Below are 22,500 nucleotides of genomic sequence, written 5' to 3'. Positions count from 1 at the left end.
TATATATATATATATATATATATATATATATATATATATATATATATATATACACACACACACACACACACACACACACACACACAAAGTGACCCAAACACTCTCTTGATGACGTCAATTAACTGCCATGTTCAGCTGTTGCGACACGACACGATATTTCTATATTTTTACTCGTAATATTCTTCTTATTTTGTGATTATTCTATTATTTTTAATTCATCGACTTTTAGTGAATCACATAAATAAAAGGTGTCTCGTCTTTGGGATCTTGGTTAACAGTTATACTAATTTCGGTTTAACATTCATAATCGGATTTTTAAAATTAATCTTTATAATTTCATTTCATTTATAAAAAAAATGTGCTATGTGATATTTTATATCACTACAAAATAGTTTATGAAATGCATCCATGATATAGCCTTTGAAACACATCGCCAGGACTATCTAGTGAATGCCTCTGTCGCCAGCAGGCGAAAACTGAAAACTGTGAAAATACTCCACTCACCATTAAAAGAGGAGTTCTTTAGAAAATACTCTTTGCAAATAAACACTTTTAATTTTTTTTTTTAGATCGTGATCGACGTGTGTGACTTCGTTGGGAACGTGACAGTGAAGGTCGTGGATCGCGAACTAGTCATCGAGGGTGAAGGTAAGAGGCCCACGGAAACTGGCACCACCCAGACCTTCAGTTTCAACCGTCGCTTCTCTCTGCCGGATGAGGTAACTCCTGACGACATCACAGCTGTCATGTCCTCTGAGGGAGTCCTTGTGATAACCATCATCAGGAGGATTAAGAAGGTCACCCAAGTAAAGGATACCGCTGAAACAAAGAAAACCACCACTAAGACAACCAGGACCGTCACCATTACGACTACGAAAACTACATTTTTCAATGAACCAACTTTCGTTGAAGATGTCAAAGACTTCCAGGAAGCCATCACGACCATTATCAAGAAGCTCAATTTGACGGTCACCGAGACGGATGTTTTCACTGCCTACAGGAACAAAAGGAAGATCAGCCCCAGAAATGAAAACCAAGCGATCTCAGAAAAAGAAACAGACACTATCAAGAAGGTAACGCCTGCCCCTCTCTCTCTCTCTCTCTCTCTCTCTCTCTCTCTCTCTCTCTCTCTCTCTCTCTCTCTCTCTCTCTCTCTCAAATCATTTATGACCATTCACAAATTTTTCTCACTTATTCTTTATTTGTTTGTCAATAAGTGCGTGTGAGTCTGTTTATGTGTGCATGCAAGTATGTGAGGGCACGTGTACATATGAATGATGTTGCCAATAGAATCCACCCAGTCCAGATATTCATATAGTAAAGTTCATTATTTCATTGAAGTATTTAGTCCTTGAGAGATATATGTTATGGAAACCTTTCAATTGCTGTCCAACCATAATACCTGACCGAAATCACACACACACACACACACACACACACACACACCGTGTAGGGTAGTGGTTAGCACGCTCGGCTCACAACCAAGAAGCCCCGGGTTCGAATCCCAGGCGTGGCAAGGCAAATGGGCGAGCCTCTTAATGTGTAGCCCCTGTTCACCTAGCAGCAAGTAGGTACGGGATGTAACCCGAGGGGTTGTGACCTTGCTATCCCGGTGTGTGGTGTGTAAGTGGTCTCAGTCCTACCCGAAGATCGGTCACTATGAGCTCAGAGCTCTTTCCGTAAGGGAACGATTGGCTGGGTGACCAGCACACGACCGTAGGTAAATCTCACACACACACACACACACACACATATATATATATATATATATATATATATATATATATATATATATATATATATATATATATATATATATATATATATATATATATATATATATATATATATACCGACCGTAGGTAAATCTCACACACACACACACACACACACATATATATATATATATATATATATATATATATATATATATATATATATATATATATATATATATATATATATATATATATATATATATATTGTTACGACCACAAATCCTGCCACTCTCACAGCTCCTCTGATTTCAACGAGCTTCCCTAAGTCACCACATACACAACTTAGTACAAGGCCCAATTACAGGTTACAAGGTCCTTCTGGGGCCGCATTCTCGAATCCTTCTATGATTATCTTAGTGGGCTAAGAACTTCTTAGCGCTAGTTGGTCATTTTCGAAAGCAAAATTGTTTGCAATTAAGAACCATGGAACATTCATAGCTACAATAGGGTCAGGGCTTTCATAGCTCACTAAGAACAGCAGTTTCTCCTTCTCAACAACAACAACAACAACAGCAATGGATACCGTGCGATGTGAACATATCCTTGTCTGAAAATAAAATCCAGTCATAGAAACCAAAAGTAGGCATTAAGATTGGTTTTATTATCAAGTAGTTCTCAAACACACTAAGGAGTCTTTTACTTTGTGTAATTCATTGAGGAGTTAGGTGAGTTATACAGCACAAATGAATTTATTTTGAGAGTTAGAGTGTCATCGTAGTCAGATGGTAGAAATCTTGGGAGATTTAACTGCTTAGGCGCGAGAGCAAGTTATGTCGTTGTACACATAGACACAACATCCAGCTTTGGACTGAAAAGAAGTGTACAGAAAGTAGGAGGAAAGAGATAGGGGACTGCTATCAGTTGCTTCAGACACCTGCATTTCAAAGAGGAAAACGAGATGAGCTTTAGTAGAGGAGAGATGGTGTTCCACAGACTGAAAATTAGAGCCAAGGCCACAAAGGTATCAGAAGTTAATGAAGAAAATTTGATATATATTTTCAAAAGTTAACATATATTCTCCAGAATAACAAATACTTTCCAGATTATCATGGACGTATGTGACTTCATCGGCGGCGTGACAGTGAAGGTGGAGGAACAGATACTGACAGTGGAAGGAAAAGGCAACAGGCACACAGAGGGTGGTGGCATCCAGACCTTCAGTTTCAACCGTCAGTTCATTCTGCCTGATGATGTGAATCCTGATGATGTTACGGCCGTCATGACTGATGAGGGAATCCTCATCATCACCATCATCAAGAGGAAAACGGTGACTTCATCAGGGGTCACAAAAGAGGAAACCCAAATCAAGAAGGAAATAACAGAAGTCGAAGCTAAGAAGACTCCTACTCCGGAAGAACCTAAGAAAGTTCCAGTTGAAGAACCAAAGAAAGTCCCAGAACAACCAAAGAAAGCCCCAGAAGAACCTAAGAAGGCCCTTGAAGAGCCTAAGAAAGCCCCTGAAGAGCCTAAAAAGGCTCCTGAAGAGTCTAAAAAGGCCCCTGAAGAGCCTAAGAAGGTCCCAGAAGAGCCTAAGAAGGCTCCTGAAGAACCTAAAATGGCTCATGAAGAACCTGAAAAGACCCCTGAAGAGCCTAAGAAGGCCACAGAAGAGCCTAAGAAGGTTTCCGAAGAGCCTAAAAAGGCTCCTGAAGAGCCTAAGAAGGCCCCAGAAGAGCCTAAGAAGGTTCCTGAAGAATCTAAAAAGGCTCCTGAAGAACCTAAAAAGCTCCCTGAAGAGCCTAAGAAGGCCCCTGAAGAGCCCAAGGCTCCTGAAGAAACTAAGAAAGCTCCAGAAGAGCCCAAGGCTCCTCAAGAACCCAAGAAAGCTCCAGAAGAACCTAAGGCTCCTGAAGAGCCCAAGAAGGCTCCTGAAGAGTCTAAAAAGGCTCCTGAAGAACTTAAGGCTCCTGAAGAACCCAAGAAGGCCCCAGAAGAACCTAAGGTTCCTGAAGAACCCAAGAAGGCTCCTGAAGAACCCAAGAAAGCTCCAGAAGAACCCAAGAAGGCCCCTGAAGAACCCAAGAAGGCTCCTGAAGAACCCAAGAAGGCTCCTGAAGAACCCAAGAAGGCCCCTGAAGAACCAAAGAAGGCCCCTGAAGAACCCAAGAAGGCTCCTGAAGAACCCAAGAAAGCTCCAGAAGAACCCAAGAAGGCTCCTGAAGAACCAAAGAAGGCCCCTGAAGAACCCAAGAAGGCTCCTGAAGAACCCAAGAAGGCTCCTGAAGAACCCAAGAAGGCCCCTGAAGAACCCAAGAAGGCTCCTGAAGAACCCAAGAAGGCTCCTGAAGAACCCAAGAAGGCCCCTGAAGAACCCAAGAAGGCTCCTGAAGAACCCAAGAAGGCTCCTGAAGAACCCAAGAAGGCTCCTGAAGAACCCAAGAAGGCCCCTGAAGAACCCAAGAAGGCCCCTGGAGAACCCAAGAAGGCCCCTGAAGAACCCAGGAAGGCTCCTGAAGAACCCAAGAAGGCTCCTGAAGAACCCAAGAAGGCTCCTGAAGAACCCAAGAAGGCTCCTGAAGAACCCAAGAAGGCTCCTGAAGAACCCAAGAAGGCCCCTGAAGAACCCAAGAAGGCTCCTGAAGAACCCAAGAAAGTTCCTGAAGAACCAAAGAAAGAACCCAAAGAGGATGTCAGTAAGAAAACAACAACAACAACAACTAAGATAACCAAGACCGTCACCATTACTACCAAAGGTCCGTTCTTCAACGACCCAACCTTCGTTGAGGATGTCAAGGACTTCCAGGAGGCAATCACCACCATCGTCAAAAAGCTGAACTTGACGGTCACTGAGAAGGATGTTTTCACCGTCTACAGGAACTACCGCAAGAACAACCCCAAAAATGAAAACCAAGCCGTCTCGCAAAAAGACACAGATACCACTAAAAAGGTAATCTCTCTCTCTCTCTCTCTCTCTCTCTCTCTCTCTCTCTCTCTCTCTCTCTCTCTCTCTCTCTCTCTCTCTCTCTCTCTCTCTCTCTCTCTCCTGTGGCATTTTTAAGCAATAAACTATTTGGTTACTTTTAAAGATAAAAGAATTTTCGTGTTTTTATATGGCATGGAGAGAGAGGGAGAGGAAAGGACAAAAAACATGATAAAAATTAAGTTTACATAACATGCCGCTCCAAATATATTTCAAATGAATCAGAATGACCATGATGTTTTATCAAAATCATTACAATACTAATCAACTTTTTGTTAATTGTAAGTAATTTAAGTTAAACGCCTTTTGTTCCTATAGATTATTTCACTACGCATGTCTCAAGGCTTCAGAGGTAACTTTCAATTGCACGAAATTCCAGATCGTGATTGACGTGTGCGACTTCCTTGGGAACGTGACGGTAAAGGTTGTGGAACATGAACTGGTAATCGAGGGTGAAGGCAAGAGACCTACTGAGACTGGCACCATCCAGACCTTCAAATTCAACCGCCGCTTCTCTCTGCCTGAAGACGTAACTCCTGACGATGTAACGGCTGTCATATCCTCTGAGGGTATCCTCATTATAACCATCATCAGGAGAATTAAGAAAGTCACTCAAATAAAGAAGGACACCACAGATGTTCAACAAACTGAAACTAAGAAAGTTGCCACCACGGAGGAGGACGTCACTAAGAAAACTACTACAACAACAACCACCAAAATCACCAAGACCGTCACCGTTACTACCAAAGGTCCGTTCTTCAATGATCCGACCTTCGTTGAGGATGTCAAGGACTTCCAGGAGGCCATCACTACCATCATCAAAAAGCTTAAATTAACTGCCACCGAGAAGGATGCTTTCACCGTCTACAGGAACTACCGCAAGAACAACCCCAAAAACGAAAATCAAGCTGTCTCACAGAAAGACACTGACACCACTAAGAAGGTTTGTGAATTATGTTATGTTATGCATATTCGCATTTGTATTCATAATACATTCAGAAAAATTAAGATATATAATCAGAGTTGCTAATCACAAGCCAGATGGATCCAGGAGACCAAACCTCTATGAGACTTGGGGTTAGTATATCTGAATGATTCCCAAATGAAGATAATGGTAAGTACCAATGGAAAAATAAAAAATAAAAGATAAAAAATAAATAAATAAAATAAAATAAAAGAATACAAGTCAACATTAAGACATCATAAAAAAGAATCAGGAGGAAGTCCATCTGATCATATTCCTTGCCAGCACAAAAATTCTTGCAGTATTTGAACAACACAAAAAATCTATTATAACTGACAGCTTCATTAGATTTGATATGGAAATGAAGAGGGATACAGGTGTCTTCAAAACTATATACGTACCTATAATATGATAAGGTGATGAAAATGGCATCATACATGGGTGAATTGGTGAGTTTTGAGCCTTGAGAATATGGTTGATGAAGTAAATCTTTTAATACTTTACTATTATTGTTACAGTATTGTTATTATCGTTGTTATTATTACTAAATTTCTAATTAATTCATTTCTAAACATAATCTGCCTGTAAGTCTACACACTTCTTCCACTGGCAGTGGAGTGCCTGAATCCTGATATAATAAAAATATTTAGTTCGGACCTTGAAATGGCCATCCACTTTCTTCATGATCTAATTGGTGGCCTAGCAATGTCTAGCTAGATTTTTTTTTCAAGTTAAGGAACAGGATGAAGTCAAAAAATGTAAAGGCTAGTGAGTGTGGCGGGTGAGGGAAAAGATGAAAGCCACAGTCATGGATTTTCGTCATCATCACCACCGAGATAAGAGCCAGAGCACTGCTCGGATGGAACAAGATCTCTCTGTGTCACCATTTCTGGCCTCTTGTCCTGGATGTTCTCATACAGGCGTATCAGTAATAATGTCCATAGACATTTTCGCTCTTTGAGAATAATGCACCACCAACACATCTCATGAATTCCAGAAAATGAACCCAATGATCTTTCCAATTAAGGACATGATCTTGACCCCATTTGGAGTGGAAGAGAAAGTGTGCTTCAACTGCTCTCTTGTCTCAGGCTGGTAGTGGTGAACCCTGGACTCGTCCATGGTAACAAATCGAGCCAAAGAATTTTTCATATCAGCTTCAGGCTTCAAAATTGCTGGTGGACTGTGTGCATCATGTGCACTTCTGTTCCTTGGCTAGAAGATGTGGCGTCCAGTGAGCACATACTTCTGACAAACCAAGACCATTCTTCGGAATGTTGTTGACTCGCTCTAGGGATATGTCCAATCTGACGAGATGACAGTCTCTGACCCTCCATAATCAACCTAAAGGCAAAGTTGATGGCCTGTTAAAACCTTGGATTATTTACAAGGCTCTGCCTACCAGGCTTGAATTTTCTGCTCCTGCATTTGACCGTGGTATAAGAAGGAACGTCTTCATCTTTATATTTGAGTGTGTTCATCATATTAGCATGGATTTCCGAGTGAACACAGCTGATCACAGACCGGTAAATGAGTTTCTCTATTTTCACATCTGTCAAGTATATTAACTTCCAGAACCTTGCAAAAGAAATCGAAGTGTTTGCATCAAGGAACTTAGCATGATAATGACACTAGGCAAATTACGTTGATTAAATTTAATTTACCTGTTATATAGTTTTCTGGATAAGGCTCAAAACCAATCATTCATCCCTCGTAATTAAAATGAAGATTTACAATATGATTTATTTATTTTTTTCAAGTCACTAGCCATAAAAGTCTAGGATCAGAAACTACAAGTGTTCTGCGAATGTTAAGGGAAACAACACTTTTATGTTAGTAAGATTCTTACAGTATCATCCTCTTGATTATTACAGTAAGCGTAAGTGATCATGTTAATAACCTGTTATTACAAGACAGTAAAATGTTTGCATTATATATATATATATATATATATATATATATATATATATATATATATATATATATATATATATATATATATATATATATATATATATATATATATATATATATATATATATATATATATATATATATGTAAATTTTCGTAATCATGTTGATTTGCAGTAAATTCTAATTCTTTGATTTCGTTCACTCATGTTCAGAAGCTTGTTCTAAAACAAATGGCATTCAGATAAACAAACACAACCCATTAGTTTAAAAATCAACACTCATATTGCACATTCCTTAACATAAAAGTTTCTTGAACCTATTGTTATTTCAGATTGTGATTGACGTGTGCGACTTCCTTGGGAACGTGACAGTAAAGGTTGTGGAACATGAACTGGTAATCGAGGGTGAAGGCAAGAGACCCACTGAAACTGGCACCATCCAGACCTTCAAATTCAACCGCCGCTTCTCTCTGCCTGAAGACGTAACTCCTGACGATGTAACGGCTGTCATATCCTCTGAGGGCATCCTCATTATAACCATCATCAGGAGGATTAAGAAGGTCACTCAAATAAAGAAGGACACCACAGATGTTCAACAAACTGAAACTAAGAAAGTTGCCACCACAGAGGAGGACGTCACTAAGAAAACTACTACAACAACAACTACCAAGATCACCAAGACTGTCACCATTACTACCAAAGGTCCGTTCTTCAATGACCCGACCTTCGTTGAGGATGTTAAGGACTTCCAGGAGGCCATCACTACAATCATCAAAAAGCTTAAATTGACTGCCACCGAAAAAGATGCTTTCACCGTTTACAGGAACTACCGCAAGAAGAACCCCAAGAACGAAAATCAAGCTGTCTCACAGAAGGACACTGACACCACTAAAAAGGTTTGTGAATTATATTTTAAACAGTAAGGAAGTAATCCTTCCATATATTCAAATTCATAGTACACTTTGACAAAAAACAAACAATCAGAGTTACAAGCCAGAAGAATCCAGATCAATAACGACACTTATGCAAATAGCTATGTCAGTGCCTTTTTTGCAACAGAACAGAAATTCTCAAATGGTTGTCTTTCAAAATTAATCCCAAAATTTCCCAGAAAGTCTACGTCTAGCATGTTTAATTTTTCCTTAAAGTATGTTCTTACACTTAAAACTGAAAGAAATTCCACAACAATGATTCAGTCATAAGGCTTGTTTTTATTTCAGATCGTGATTGACGTATGTGATTTCCTTGGAAACGTGACGGTGAAGGTCGTGGAGCACGAACTGGTCATCGAGGGTGAAGGCAAGAGACCCACTGAAACTGGCGTTATGCAGACTTTCAAATTCAACCGCCGCTTCTCTCTCCCTGAAGACGTAACTCCTGACGACATCACGGCTGTCATGTCTTCTGAGGGAATCCTCATTATAACCATCATCAGGAGGATTAAGAAGGTCACCCAAGTAAAGGACACTACCGATACGCAACAAACTGAAACAAAGAAAACAACTACTACCACTACTAAGACGACCAAGACCGTCACCATAACTACTAAAGGTTCATTCTTCAAGGACCAGACCTTCGTTGAAGATGTCAAAAACTTTGAACAAGCAATTACAACTGTTATCAAAAAGTTCAACTTGAAAATCACTAAGGATGCTTACACAACTTACAGAGAGTATCGAAAGGCCAACCCCAAAAATGAAAATCAGGCTGTTTCAGAAAAGGAAACAGACAAAACAAAGAAGGTAAGTTCCCTTAACCTTCTCACAATAACTTTTGCAAGTAATCATTTCTGCAAAATTATAAGTATCCACTCAGAAAGTATTCAAAATAATATATATATATATATATATATATATATATATATATATATATATATATATATATATATATATATATATATATATATATATATATATATATATATATATATATATATATATATATATATATATATATATATATATATATATATATATATATATATATATATATATATATATATATATATATATATATATATATATATATATATATATATATATATATATATATATATATATATATACATATATTATATATACATATATACATATATATACATATATTATATATACATATAATATATGTATATATATATATATATATATATATATATATATATATATATATATATATATATATATATATATATATATATATATATATATATATATATATATATATATATATATATATATATATATATATATATATATATATATATATATATATATATATATGATATATAGAGAGAGAGAGAAGAAGAGAGAGAGAGAGAGAGAGAGAGAGAGAGAGAGAGAGAGAGAGAGAGAGAGAGAGAGAGAGAGAGAGAGAGAGAGAGAGAGAGAGAGAGAGAGAGAGAGAGCTGATGTTCATGGGGTAGAAACATCTGAGTGTGGCAGGAACAGCTGGCACAATGTGTGCTTCTTTGTGATATCATAGCTGCTGCATGTCACCAGTTGGTCTTACTCAGTGATCTTTTCTTTTGAAAAGCACATTTTAAAAAATGTAGAAGAACAATAATTATCCCTATATATCGTATAGCTGATAATCATTATGAGCAACACAAGATGGATGCTTTGACCATTTTGACTTTTTTTTTTATTTTAACTTCCTGTAATTGACTGACTTAAAAACTTTACGCATCACAACATCGTGGTGATATGGCGCCGCTGCAGAATGTCCAAAGGAACTAACATGATAATAATAACAAAAATGAGGTACGAAAAAACAATTAAAATTCACTAAAAAATGTGAATATATAAAGGGAAATTAAATTAATTAGCAAAAAGTAAAGTGTTACAAATTAAGAGATCTGGTATTTGAATGCATTAGTTTCAAGTGGGAGAGTAGTGACCTCACTGATCCAGAACACTATGTCTGGCGTTGTTCATTTCGTACCCATGGCACTGATCCCACTGACCCAGATATCTGGCGTTGTTCGTTATGTGCCCATGACAGTGACCTCACTGACCCAGCAGCGAACTTCCTCAGTTTTGAGAGCCCTGCTATAGAACTGTCATGTATTTGCAAAAAATTAATCTTAATTGTGTTGCTTTGCACATTACTTTTAGTCTTCAGAAAAAAAAAAAACAGGGAGATCCTTTCAATTAGCACCAAATGTAATGGTTTTACTAACTTTTTTATTTCAGATCGTGATTGACGTGAGTGACTTCCTTGGGAACGTGACGGTGAAGGTCGTGGAGCACGAGCTGGTCATCGAGGGTGAAGGCAAGAGACCCACTGAGACTGGTGCTATCCAGACCTTCAGATTCAACCGCCGCTTCTCTCTCCCTGAAGACGTAACTCCTGACGACATCACGGCTGTCATGTCTTCTGAGGGAATCCTCATTATAACCATCATCAGGAGAATTAAGAAGGTCACCCAAGTAAAGGACACTACTGATACGCAACAAACTGAAACAAAGAAAACAACCACTACCACTACTAAGACGACCAAGACCGTCACCATAACTACTAAAGGTTCATTCTTCAAGGACCAGACCTTCGTTGAAGATGTCAAAAACTTTGAACAAGCAATTACAACTGTTATCAAAAAGTTCAACTTGAAAATCACTAAGGATGCTTACACAACTTACAGAGAGTATCGAAAGGCCAACCCAAAAATGAAAATCAGGCTGTTTCAGAAAAGGAAACAGACAAAACGAAAAAGGTAAGTTCCCTTAACCTTCTCACAATAACTTTTACAACCAATGTTTCCTGCAAAACTATAAGCAGTCATTCAGAAAGTATTTAAATGATTAATATATCTACAGTTCGAACATGGACGCCTCCTTTCAATTTTTTATTCCGGAAATGTCACAGTAAATTGAACTTATTGTCTGATGTGGCATCACACGACCTATCCAAGTACATTTTTTCTTGATGCCGATGACAATATATATTTTTTTTTTTATATCTGATAGCTGCATAGTCTACACATTTTTGTTTCTCCATATTCATTGCATTATTCTCTTACTCGTCTTTGTTTAAAATTTTACTTTCCACTTTTTATAATTTTGTTAAAGCACCTTTTGCGCTAGTCAAAACTAGGCATCTAAAGACGAGAATGCACTTCTCCCACTGAGTCACCTGAACCTGAAACCAAAACCAACTCTGGAATATAGTAATTACCGTTTACCTGCTGATGGTAAAAATGATAAAAATAATAATAATAATAACAACAACAACAACAACAACAACAACAACAACAACAACAACAACAACAACAACAATAATAATAATAATAATAATAATAATAATAATAATAGTAATAATAATGAGCTGATGACTTGGTTTTCAGATTGTCATTGACGTCAGTGACTTCACAGAAAGCGTGACAGCGAGGGTTGAGGAGCGCGAACTGGTGATCGAAGGTGAAGGCAAACGCAAAACAACCACTGGTGCAATCCAAACCTTCAGTTTTAACCGTCACTTCTGCCTGCCTGAAGGCGCTACTACCGACGACATTACGGCCGTCAAATCTTCTGAAGGTATCCTTTCGGTATCTATCAAGAAGACAGTGACCTCAACACGTACAACCACGACACAGGAGTCCCAAGAAAGCACCACCACCAATGTTATCAAGATAGTCGAGAAAGGACCTTTCTTCAGTGATCCTGCATTCGCAAAGACCGTCAAAGACTTCCAGGGCTCCATCACTACCGTCATCAAGAAATTCAGTGTGAAGGTTACCGGCACGGATTCTTTCACCGCCTACAGAAAATTCCGAAAGGAGAATCCTAAGAATGAAAATCAGGCCGTGTCCATCAATGATACTGAGACACTGAAAACGGTAGGGAAACATTCTCTCTCTCTCTCTCTCTTTCTCTCTCTCTGTGTATATATATATATATATATATATATATATATATATATATATATATATATATATATATATATATATATATATATATATATATATATATATATATATATATATATATATATATATATATATATATATATATATTATATATATATATGGAGATGTATAGGATGATCGTATTATTATTATCATATGCTCCATCATTTTCCTTCTCTCTTTCCCCCTCTCTGCCAGACAGGTAACAGTCCCGCTTCACCAGTGCTGATGGGCAAATGCGAATATTAGATCGGTTTATTCAGTATTCAACATTTCTCTCTCTCTCTCTCTCTCTCTCTCTCTCTCTCTCTCTCTCTCTCTCTCTCTCTCTCTCTCTCTCTGACACACACACACACACACACACACACACACACACACAATTAGTTATTTTAGCAAGCCATTCCATTCTGCAGGTGGTGATTGACGCGTGTGATTTCCTTGGGGCCGTGACGGTGAAGTTGGAGGGCAAGGAAGTGGTGGTGAGCGGCACAGGGAAACGACAGAAGGGTGGCACCGGCCCTGTCATCACCTTCAGCTTTGGGCGCCGCTTCTCCCTCTATGACGATACAATCATAGAGAACATTTCAGCCGTCATGTCCTCGGAGGGTATCCTCATGATCACCATCCCAAGGAAAGGGTAATCGGAGCACCTCACCAGTGACTACGCCGGCATATTGGACGAGGAGAGTAGGCACATGATGCACGGCTACGCTACCTACATTTTTATATTTGGCATATATGTATGATGTCACTTCAGAAACAAAACTTATGTTGCCAATGTACTAAATGACTCCAAAATCCTTTGCAAAGCTGATAGATTAACTGCCTCATAGGAAAAAAAAAAAAAAAAACAGTTCCAGTGAAATATTCCTGACAGCTTGACGTTTGGTGGAAAAAGACGACAATGTAGTTTGCAAGTATAAAGAGACCAGTGCAAAAGCTAGCAGTCACTAAGTAACACTATACACGCCTGAGCGAAACGTTGTACAAGCAATCTCAGGAGAAACAAGCATAAATCTGGAGTGCGGATTTCAACAATAGGCTATAATAGTAGGTAAGCGGGGAGGCCTAACATGGAGGTGGTGGGTGGTAGTGAGCCAGGGCTGCGAGCCAGGACCTCAGCCTGCCAGAAAATGCCCAAAGCTCCACTGTCACTTAAATAGTTACCAATCACTCTTTCTTTAGTTTGTATACATGACTGGGTTGTTTTCGCTGTGGTAATGGAATCATGGAATTGACACCAGTGTTATGGATACAGAATATTCTTTTCATGTAATGTGAATGCCTTATACTAACACGTTTTCATAGTACCACATTATTACATATATATATATATATATATATATATATATATATATATATATATATATATATATATATATATATATATATATATATATATATATATATATATATATATATATATATATATATATATATATATATATATATATACAACATGTATTCATAATTGGAGTCCTGTCAGTCATCACATTTGTGCCATGTACAACAATACATGTATGGTGACGGTCCTTAGAGCTTTCACTAACACACACACACACACACACACACACACACACACACACACACACACACTATATCAACAACTGACACATTACACGATGAAAACTCATTCTAAAATTCATACTTTTCCTGGAAAACTGTACTGATTTCCTCAGCTTTAATTCGAACCATGATACACTTGGTAACAACAATACAGCAATGCAATCCAATGCTGGTGGTACGACACAAGGGACAACTGTGGAAACGTGACATTCAGAGCAACACTCCACACATCTTCAGTGCAGTGATTCATTAGCAGTGTTCTGGATGCACTCTCAACACCGCCCCCGCACACACTCACGCAAATCTTTGGCTTCTTCCTTCCTTTCCTCCATATGAAGTCCAGCTGTGTGCAATATACTTCACACCACCACCACCACCACCACCACCATCACCTCTAGAACGGAGGCCTGAGTACTGCCATATTTCTCCCATTGCAATATCCTTCTATCTATTCACTAGCACGACGTCCTCGCAAAACGAGGTAGCCGAGATTTAGTGCCTGTCCACAAACCCACGCAGACGCACACAAACACACACAAACTTGCTATATACTTTAATTATGAACTTTAGCTCCGGCAAAGCGTTTCTGCTGTTATTGCATGAAAGAGAGAGAGAGAGAGAGAGAGAGAGAGAGAGAGAGAGAGAGAGAGAGAGAGAGAGAGAGAGAGAGATTCACCTGAACAGTTTAATTTAATAATGCTTGTGCTTCCTAGATGTGCTCCCAAAAACAGACCCACCAAAGCAAGCAAACTGCGGCGGTGGGTGGAAGTTCTTAAAGTAATTCTGTAACTGATTTATTTGTTTATTCACATGTGCACGTCTTGGTCTCGCCCGCGCGTGCCTTCCCCGTTCTTTTTCTTCCGCCTTTACCTTTCCCTCGCACCCAGGTATACCTCCCCTTCTCCCTTCCCGCGGCGCCCTGAGGCGTTCATGGCACCTCCCAACATGAACTGTAAAGTGCCGCACCGCAAACAGGTAGGTGGCGCGTCTAGGCGGCTCCACGTTTAGCTAGTGACTCATTCCCGCCCAACTACATACATACGTGTCCCGCCACCACCACTGTCTCCATCCGCTATCTCCCCCACCAGATGTCTTAAATGCAACTATCATCACTGCGTTTTTTTTTTTTTTTTGTTCTGTAATTACTTTTCTCCTCATAACCTTCACCATTTTTCATGGCTTTTGACCACACTTGTCACGTTTATGTCATTAATTTTATGTCATTAGTATAAGCATGCCTCTTTACTTCTCTACATCACTCTCTTTCTCTCTCTGTCATTTTTTCTGGTTAATTAATTAGCATCGTCTCTCTCTCTCTCTCTCTCTCTCTCTCTCTCTCTCTCTCTCTCTCTCTCTCTCTCTCTCACACACACACACACACACACACACACACACACACACACAGTTTGGCTGTTGACCCGTCAGTTTGTTTTATCAGAGATCAGGTGTTTACAGAGATAAATTTATACCTGATTTAAATTTGTGTGTGTGTGTGTGTGTGTGTGTGTGTGTGTGTGTGTGTGTGTGTGTGTGTGTGTGTGTGTGTGTGTGTGTGTGTGTGTGTGTGTGTGTGTGTGTGTGTGTGTGTGTGTGTGTGTGTGTGTGATGAGAGAGAGAGAGAGAGAGAGAGAGAGAGAGAGAGAGAGAGAGAGAGAGAGAGAGAGAGAGAGAGAGAGAGAGAGAGAGAGAGAGAGAGAGAGAGAGAGAGAGACAGAGAGAGAGATTTTTGTGGTGGTGCATCTGTTGGCTCTGCTCACCCTAGGGATCTTTCAACACGAATCTGTTGTTTAGATTCATGGCAGAACAAGACGAGCACAGCTGGTGGTTCAGCTGTTTTCTGCTGCAGCACCATGAAATGAGAGGGAAGTCTTGGTGTCGTGCAGTCAGTTGACAATATTACATATCTTAATCAGGAAATAATTAGAACTATTTCTCGTTAACTTTCTTTTAGGTCTACACTATCTTCGGGGTTAACAATATTATTCTGAACAGTTCAATTATTCAATCATCTATCTCATATTTATCATTCCCTTTGTCCTGTGGTATGGGGAAGGATCTGGCTGCACACTCCGCTGCTGTCATAATACTGTCTCTGTATTCCTGCATTCCTGGGCATCATAAAAGGCGACTAAAATACAGAGGGAAGGGATTGGGACCCCTCTATCAAGTATTTTTATACCAACAAAGTTTCGGCTGCATCCATTTAAGGGAAAGTCGGGAAATCTCAACCTGATGCATAGATAAATAGATAGATAGAATTTTTATTTATTTATTTATTTTTTATGATTATATCGGGTGTCAACATTCCCACTTCAGATTAAATGGTTAAAATTTTTCATCAAATGTGCCAGTCTCACATTCATGACCACGATTCTGATAACGTCAAATACTCATGTTCCGGGAGTCTATTATATACGCGCCTAGTTAATGCCATCATTTGCAAGGAATCCACGTTTTTAATTTTTTCCCTACGCACAATCATCACACCCACTAAACACACTCTAAATATTTCGGCTCTCAAATCATCTAAATACTTTCACGCTGCCAAATGCAACGTTGTACATAACCCGATTATTCTGTATTACATAAGGAGTTCCCTTGACCACACATTTATTAGCCGGCTACGTTGTCTTTACACTAAACCCTTCACTGCCATCCTACTGCGTTAAGCTGGAGACCTTCGGGAGTGAACGAGCGCAAACATGACGTCATCAGACTTGCCAATCATTATATAATTTCACAAAGACATCAGCCAATCACGAGGCAGCCGTGGCATCGCATATCTACGTACTCGAGCTGTATTTCCATCGCGGGTTTCTTCTTGCTGCCCTTATAATTGAGTTGATTGTTGTACATGACGGGAAAGAATGGCATTAATGTATCAGTCAATGCATTACAAAGATAACGAACTCCTGCATGTCTAATCAGTAAAGCGGATTAGACGATATGACAACATGGTACCTACAATGTATATGTTTTTGTTAACATCATTTGTTTCATTGATAATAGGGAAAAGTTATCTCCACAAATCAGTGGACTGGGTAGGACCAGTCCTAAGGACAAAGAGAATTGTCCCCAGGACTGGTCCTGAGGTGGAGATAACATTTTTTTTTTCTTGTAAAGGAAGTTATTTTCATATACATTTAAAAAAGAGAAATTCCAAAGCATTTCACGCTCTAAATAAAAAAAAAAAAAAAAAACCTTCGCGATACGTCGCGTTGAGTTACTACCTCTACGACGTCACCGCCGCTCACATTGATATCCTTGCGGCTTTGTGGATCGGCCCGTGGGGCACAAATGTTGTGGTCGGCTCCCTCGATCCTCTGTTTTTTTTTTTTTATTTCATGACAGAACTCACTATTTGGACTGCAATCTCAAATTCAACCAATCAGGGCCTGGCAACTGGGAAGGGTCACAGGGTACACCACAGTTCCCAGCTACACAGGCGGCACAGCAGACTTGCTTTGCGAGATGCCTAGCTTGCAGAGGTAGCTACCGTTTTGCTGCTGGAACCATAACACTGAGTAAACTGATGATACCTACCATCACAGATTAACATCGTTTCATGGAAGGAAAAATCTCACAAAGTCACAATTTTTGTCACTGAAAGAGAAACAACCAGACTACAAAGGACATTAAGTAACATTTTTTTCCCAGCTTGATCTTGGATGAATTAATGATTGACTGATTTTAATGTGCCGCAACAATGGGGTCCCATAGCACCGCTTGACAATATTCGTGCAGTTTCAGAATTCCTACTGATGTCTTTACAGAACATGAAACTCACATTATCTCCAGACATTGCATGTGACATGCCTCGGTCTTGATTTTACGCCACTATTTTTTTTTTTTTTAATAAAGAGATATATTATGTACAGCAATGGTTCCCAACCTTCTTTCTGTCTCTTCCCCTTTCAACCAGTTCACCTGTTCGGATTTCACCCTTCATAGAGTGACCACAAAATTATGGAATTTCGACCAAAATGTACATAGTCACTACTAAACGCAATCGTAGCATAAACTTTGATTTATATCTGTATAAAATACTTAAAGAAAGGCAACTGCCACTTTATATGAGATTTTTTTTCTGTTGGTCAATAGCTAGTCTTTTTATTTCCCTCAATAGATTTCCCCTCCTGAAATCCTAAAATTTACCCTAGGTTGGGAAATACTGATGTACAGTATATATCTTTCACATACCGCACACACCACACTCCTGCGATGCTGGCTGGAGGGGCGTCAGATCCTATTCCCGTCTAGAATGTCTAAATGCTTGAGCAGCTTATCCCGCGTTGAGCTATTTAATTTTACTATATTGTGTGTAGAGTGGTCAAGAACACACACACACACACACACACACACACACACACACACACACACACACACACACACACACACACACACACACACACACACACACAATAAGTAAATAAATAAATAAATAAATAAAATAAACTGCCGCTCCCAAGGGTGAAACAACAGACATCTACCAGAATCGGAGGTCAACTGAGTTCTGGCGATGTTCTGATACTCCTATACTGAACAGTTCGTCATAAGGTGGTAAAACAGAAACGGGGAAAAATTTCGATAAATTATCAGTAAAAGGTATGGAAGATTGAGGTTATTGGTTAACTCTTGCATTAGTGAGATGGAGAGAATAAAGGTGAGTGAAGAGTCTTGCGCAGCGAGACCGCGTGAGGGGGAGACAGAAGTTATGAAGTGCAGACCAATTGCGACCATGGAAATAAGGGTAGAAGCTACAAAGGGATGCAACACAACACTGGTGAGCGAGAGACTGGATTCAAAGAGGGAGTTAACCAGGCGTAAAGCTTTGGTCTCCATCTTACTCTATTTAGTAGAGCTGAGTGACTGGATTCTCCCCATACCTGCGTGTTGTACTCATAAAAGAAGAATAAAACCACTGTATAAAGTTAGCATCGGTAAGTAAGAGAGAGGTTGGCGGATACAGAACACCAAACTTCAGTGATGATGCTTTAGCAAGCGATGAGATGTGATATTTCCAGTTAAGATTTTTAGAAGTAGAGCACGGGTATGTTAAATATAAGGGAGAGGGATGATTCGGTGTCAGTGAAGTGGAGATAGTTGACTAACGGTTGTGTTCGATAGATAGAAGAAGGAACGGCGTTACTGAGGCACTGAGCACCACAAGGTTTACTTTGCCTCGCCATTTCAGAAACTACAGACAGATAGGAAATTACACACCTAATAATATCTCTGCGTAAATTATATGATTCTTGCCTGATAAATCAAGAACTGTAAGGTAGAATTGTTAGCGCGGAAAGTGGATGGGGCAAGGAGGTTATTTTGTGAATCAACAATAGAAAGAGAAAAAATAATAAAACTCCTGAAACTGAGGGAATTAGAGAAGAAATAAGATGTAGTACTTTCACTAAACATGACAATTTTAAGAAAAAAACCATGTAACTATGAGGTGCTTTTTGTATGGGTATTGAAAATAGATAAGACATACAAGAAAGTCAAGAAAGAGAATGTGACGAAAAAACGATTTCTATGAACACAAGAAGGAGAAACTTAAAAAAATAAATAAAATAAATAAATAAAGACAGGAAAGGCACCCCTAGTTTTCGGGGAGAAAAGTGAAAATATATATACATGACACTGCAGACAAAACAACAACATTAATAATAATAATAATAATAATAATAATAATAATAATAATAATAATAATAATAATAATAATAATAATAATAACAATACTGAGAAAAAAAAACAAGAGATATGTTGATAGGAGCATGGAGCAAAGGAAAGTGGAGGAAATAAAGGAAAATATACAATGAAAATGCGACAATTTTTGTAATACGTGGAAAAAAAAAATTTTAAGAACAGGTGAATAGCGAGGAAAATAGAACTAGGGTGGTACAGGCTGAAGAAAAAATCAGAAAAGAAAAAAAAATAGAGGATATTAAAAGAGGTTAAACGGAAATACACGAAAATAAAAGGAAACAATTTTTCTAACTAAAAGAAATGACGAAATGCATTGCCACAGGTTCAAGAGGGACAAAGAAATGCATTTATTAAAAGTGTGTGTGTGTGTGTGTGTGTGTTTCTTTATGGCAATAAATAAGCTAAGGATAATTACAAACTAACAAATAGCTAAATAAGCAGTAAAAACTAATAAGATATGCATTTAAATATGCACTCATATGCAAGGAAATAATTATTTACTACAGGAATGATCAATAACGTAATCATCTTAACATAACAAGTTTAGAAGCATGACTTATTTTTTTCATTAATTTCCCAAAGGTTTGCTTTCCACAAGACGTGTCACTGAGTCAAGCCTTATTATTAAGGTTTACATCACGGAACACAATATGCTGACAGAATCACTTAACGCACATCCATCACGCACGGCTGTCCAGCGTTCCCTGACCAAGTCAAGGGCTCAGGTCCTAGCCATCTGCACCCTGGACACTGGGCAGCCGTAAACACGTTACTGTCAGTGACTTTTCTGATTATATCTTGAGATTTATGAATAATTAAGACTGAAAGCACAATAACAAGTATTATTTACTAATAATATCCACGATTTTTCCATGAATATTCCAAAAAAAAACAAAAAGTTATGAATACACAATCCAACCTAGAAAATGGCTAAAATCTGCATTTGCATATGCACATACGCAAATGCATAACTATCTTACGTCTATCGATAAGCCTGGTCAGTCTGGAAGTTTCGCCTCCAGATTAGGTAACTACTCACATTGTAGTGACAACGCTTTCAAGCTCTCCTCGATGTTTTACCGATAAATATGAATGAATTATCGTACAGTAACTAGAAATGATCATTACGAAAAGTTAACTAGACTTTTTATTTTATTCAGCAACATTTAAATGCCTACAACCTAATTCTTAGTGAGTGTGGTCTCAGGTGGCACTCGTGAAGCCTTCGTCGGAACAAACATTAAGGCGTTGTTTGGCTCTGTGCGGAAAGCTTTCACCAATAAGCTGCAAACACAGAATTATTCATCTTTCTAACTCATCTTTCACCGTTAGTGATTTTCTTTATTATCTTCATATCAGCAAGTGCTGCACATCATGCGACCTTTTTTGTGACTGCTGTTATTTCCATCATTGCCGTCAGTGGTGATGATGCATTTCCTGTTAATAAAACCCACTTTGGATTTTGTGACGCAGTGTTTTCTGTACTCGAGGATGAAATATTTTTTGTCAAACGAGGAATTGTTGGCTTCACTTCACACCTTAACCTTAGGGAATTAACTGAACCCAATATATTAACTTTACGGCATAACGCAAGGTCACTCTGGCCGGCATGACGCAAGGCCACTCCGGTTTACCGAAGAGGTGGCCGGGAGTCATTGACGCATTATATTGGCATTCCTAGATGCCTGCCCTCGTAGCTTTGTTGTGGATGTGACGAACTCACACGGTATGCCTAAAACAGATTATAATGAATCACAAAAATTTCGTTATCTTTAAAATCAAAACTTAAAAAAAAAAAAAAAATTACCATAAAATAGCTATAAAATAAGCTGTTACTCTGCTAAACTAAATGTCTGTTGCGCTTGAATATCAACAATCACAACCATTTCGTTTTCAGTTACAACAGCATAAAGGATGGTGTGTCTGGAAGTGTGCTAACAATATAACAGTAGGGACTCGTCTCGATTCTGTTACGTCACGCGCAGAGAACCCTAAACCCGCCGCCATCACCAGGGGCGCGAGGCAGGGAATGGAGGATTGGAGGGACGGTTCTCAATTGTGGGAATACGATAAATGTGACTGTACTTGTTATGAAATGCTTGGTTTCCTGTTTGGATCCTAATAACTAAAAATGAATAAATAAACAAATAAATAAATAAAGAGACAACATAAATACTCGTAGATATATGAATAAATAGAATATATAAGTAAAACATATATTTCTGTTGAGCCACACAACCTTGAGAGAGAGAGAGAGAGAGAGAGAGAGAGAGAGAGAGAGAGAGAGAGAGAGAGAGAGAGAGAGAGAGAGAGAGAGAGAGAGAGAGAGAGTAACAGTATAAGACTTACCCACCCCAGAGAGGCCAATCCCGATACAGTGTGGCCGGTCTTATCACAAAGCCTCGCTGCTCCACATATTACACACAGATGGTAAACCAAAATGTTATTTCTTTTACATCTTGAGAGAACACTCGCAAGAAGAAAGCAAGGCGACTCCGGCAAGACACATAACAAGAACATCTTCATCTTCCTAAGTGTTATTCATAATGTATTGGGTGTTTGCGCGGGGCTTGGCTTGCAACATCTTGCGAAACAATCCACGGGTGGATAATTCAACGCCTTCCCCCAAGATAAGCTCCTGAATACTCATCACCATCACAATAAGAACAACTCATCTGAAATTAAAACTACAACAATTGTTACACAGCGCTCATCATGCTGCTGTGTCCATGAGCACAAGAAGTCGCTAG

The 22,500-nt window shown here is 38.8% G+C and overlaps 1 protein-coding gene across 1 annotated transcript in view; it reads left to right on the top strand.

The window, feature by feature from the left end:
- LOC135101999 (titin-like) overlaps positions 1-13,260 on the top strand; it is a 23,719-nt gene extending 10,459 nt beyond the window's left edge. Inside the window, exons 9-17 of the mRNA XM_064006627.1 lie at positions 570-1,073; positions 2,821-4,665; positions 5,078-5,641; positions 7,908-8,471; positions 8,796-9,317; positions 10,767-11,287; positions 11,643-11,652; positions 11,918-12,409; positions 12,892-13,260. Coding sequence (XP_063862697.1) covers positions 570-1,073; positions 2,821-4,665; positions 5,078-5,641; positions 7,908-8,471; positions 8,796-9,317; positions 10,767-11,287; positions 11,643-11,652; positions 11,918-12,409; positions 12,892-13,119 — 5,250 coding nt within the window. The 3' untranslated portion in view covers positions 13,120-13,260. The remainder of the gene's footprint in view (positions 1-569; positions 1,074-2,820; positions 4,666-5,077; positions 5,642-7,907; positions 8,472-8,795; positions 9,318-10,766; positions 11,288-11,642; positions 11,653-11,917; positions 12,410-12,891) is intronic.
- Positions 13,261-22,500: the final 9,240 nt, after the last annotated feature.

This window comes from Scylla paramamosain, chromosome 1 (assembly GCF_035594125.1).
Source record: "Scylla paramamosain isolate STU-SP2022 chromosome 1, ASM3559412v1, whole genome shotgun sequence".
Lineage (NCBI taxonomy): Eukaryota > Metazoa > Arthropoda > Malacostraca > Decapoda > Portunidae > Scylla > Scylla paramamosain.
The sequence above is the reverse complement of the archived record's forward strand: the minus strand, read 5'-3'. Positions and strand labels throughout refer to the sequence as shown.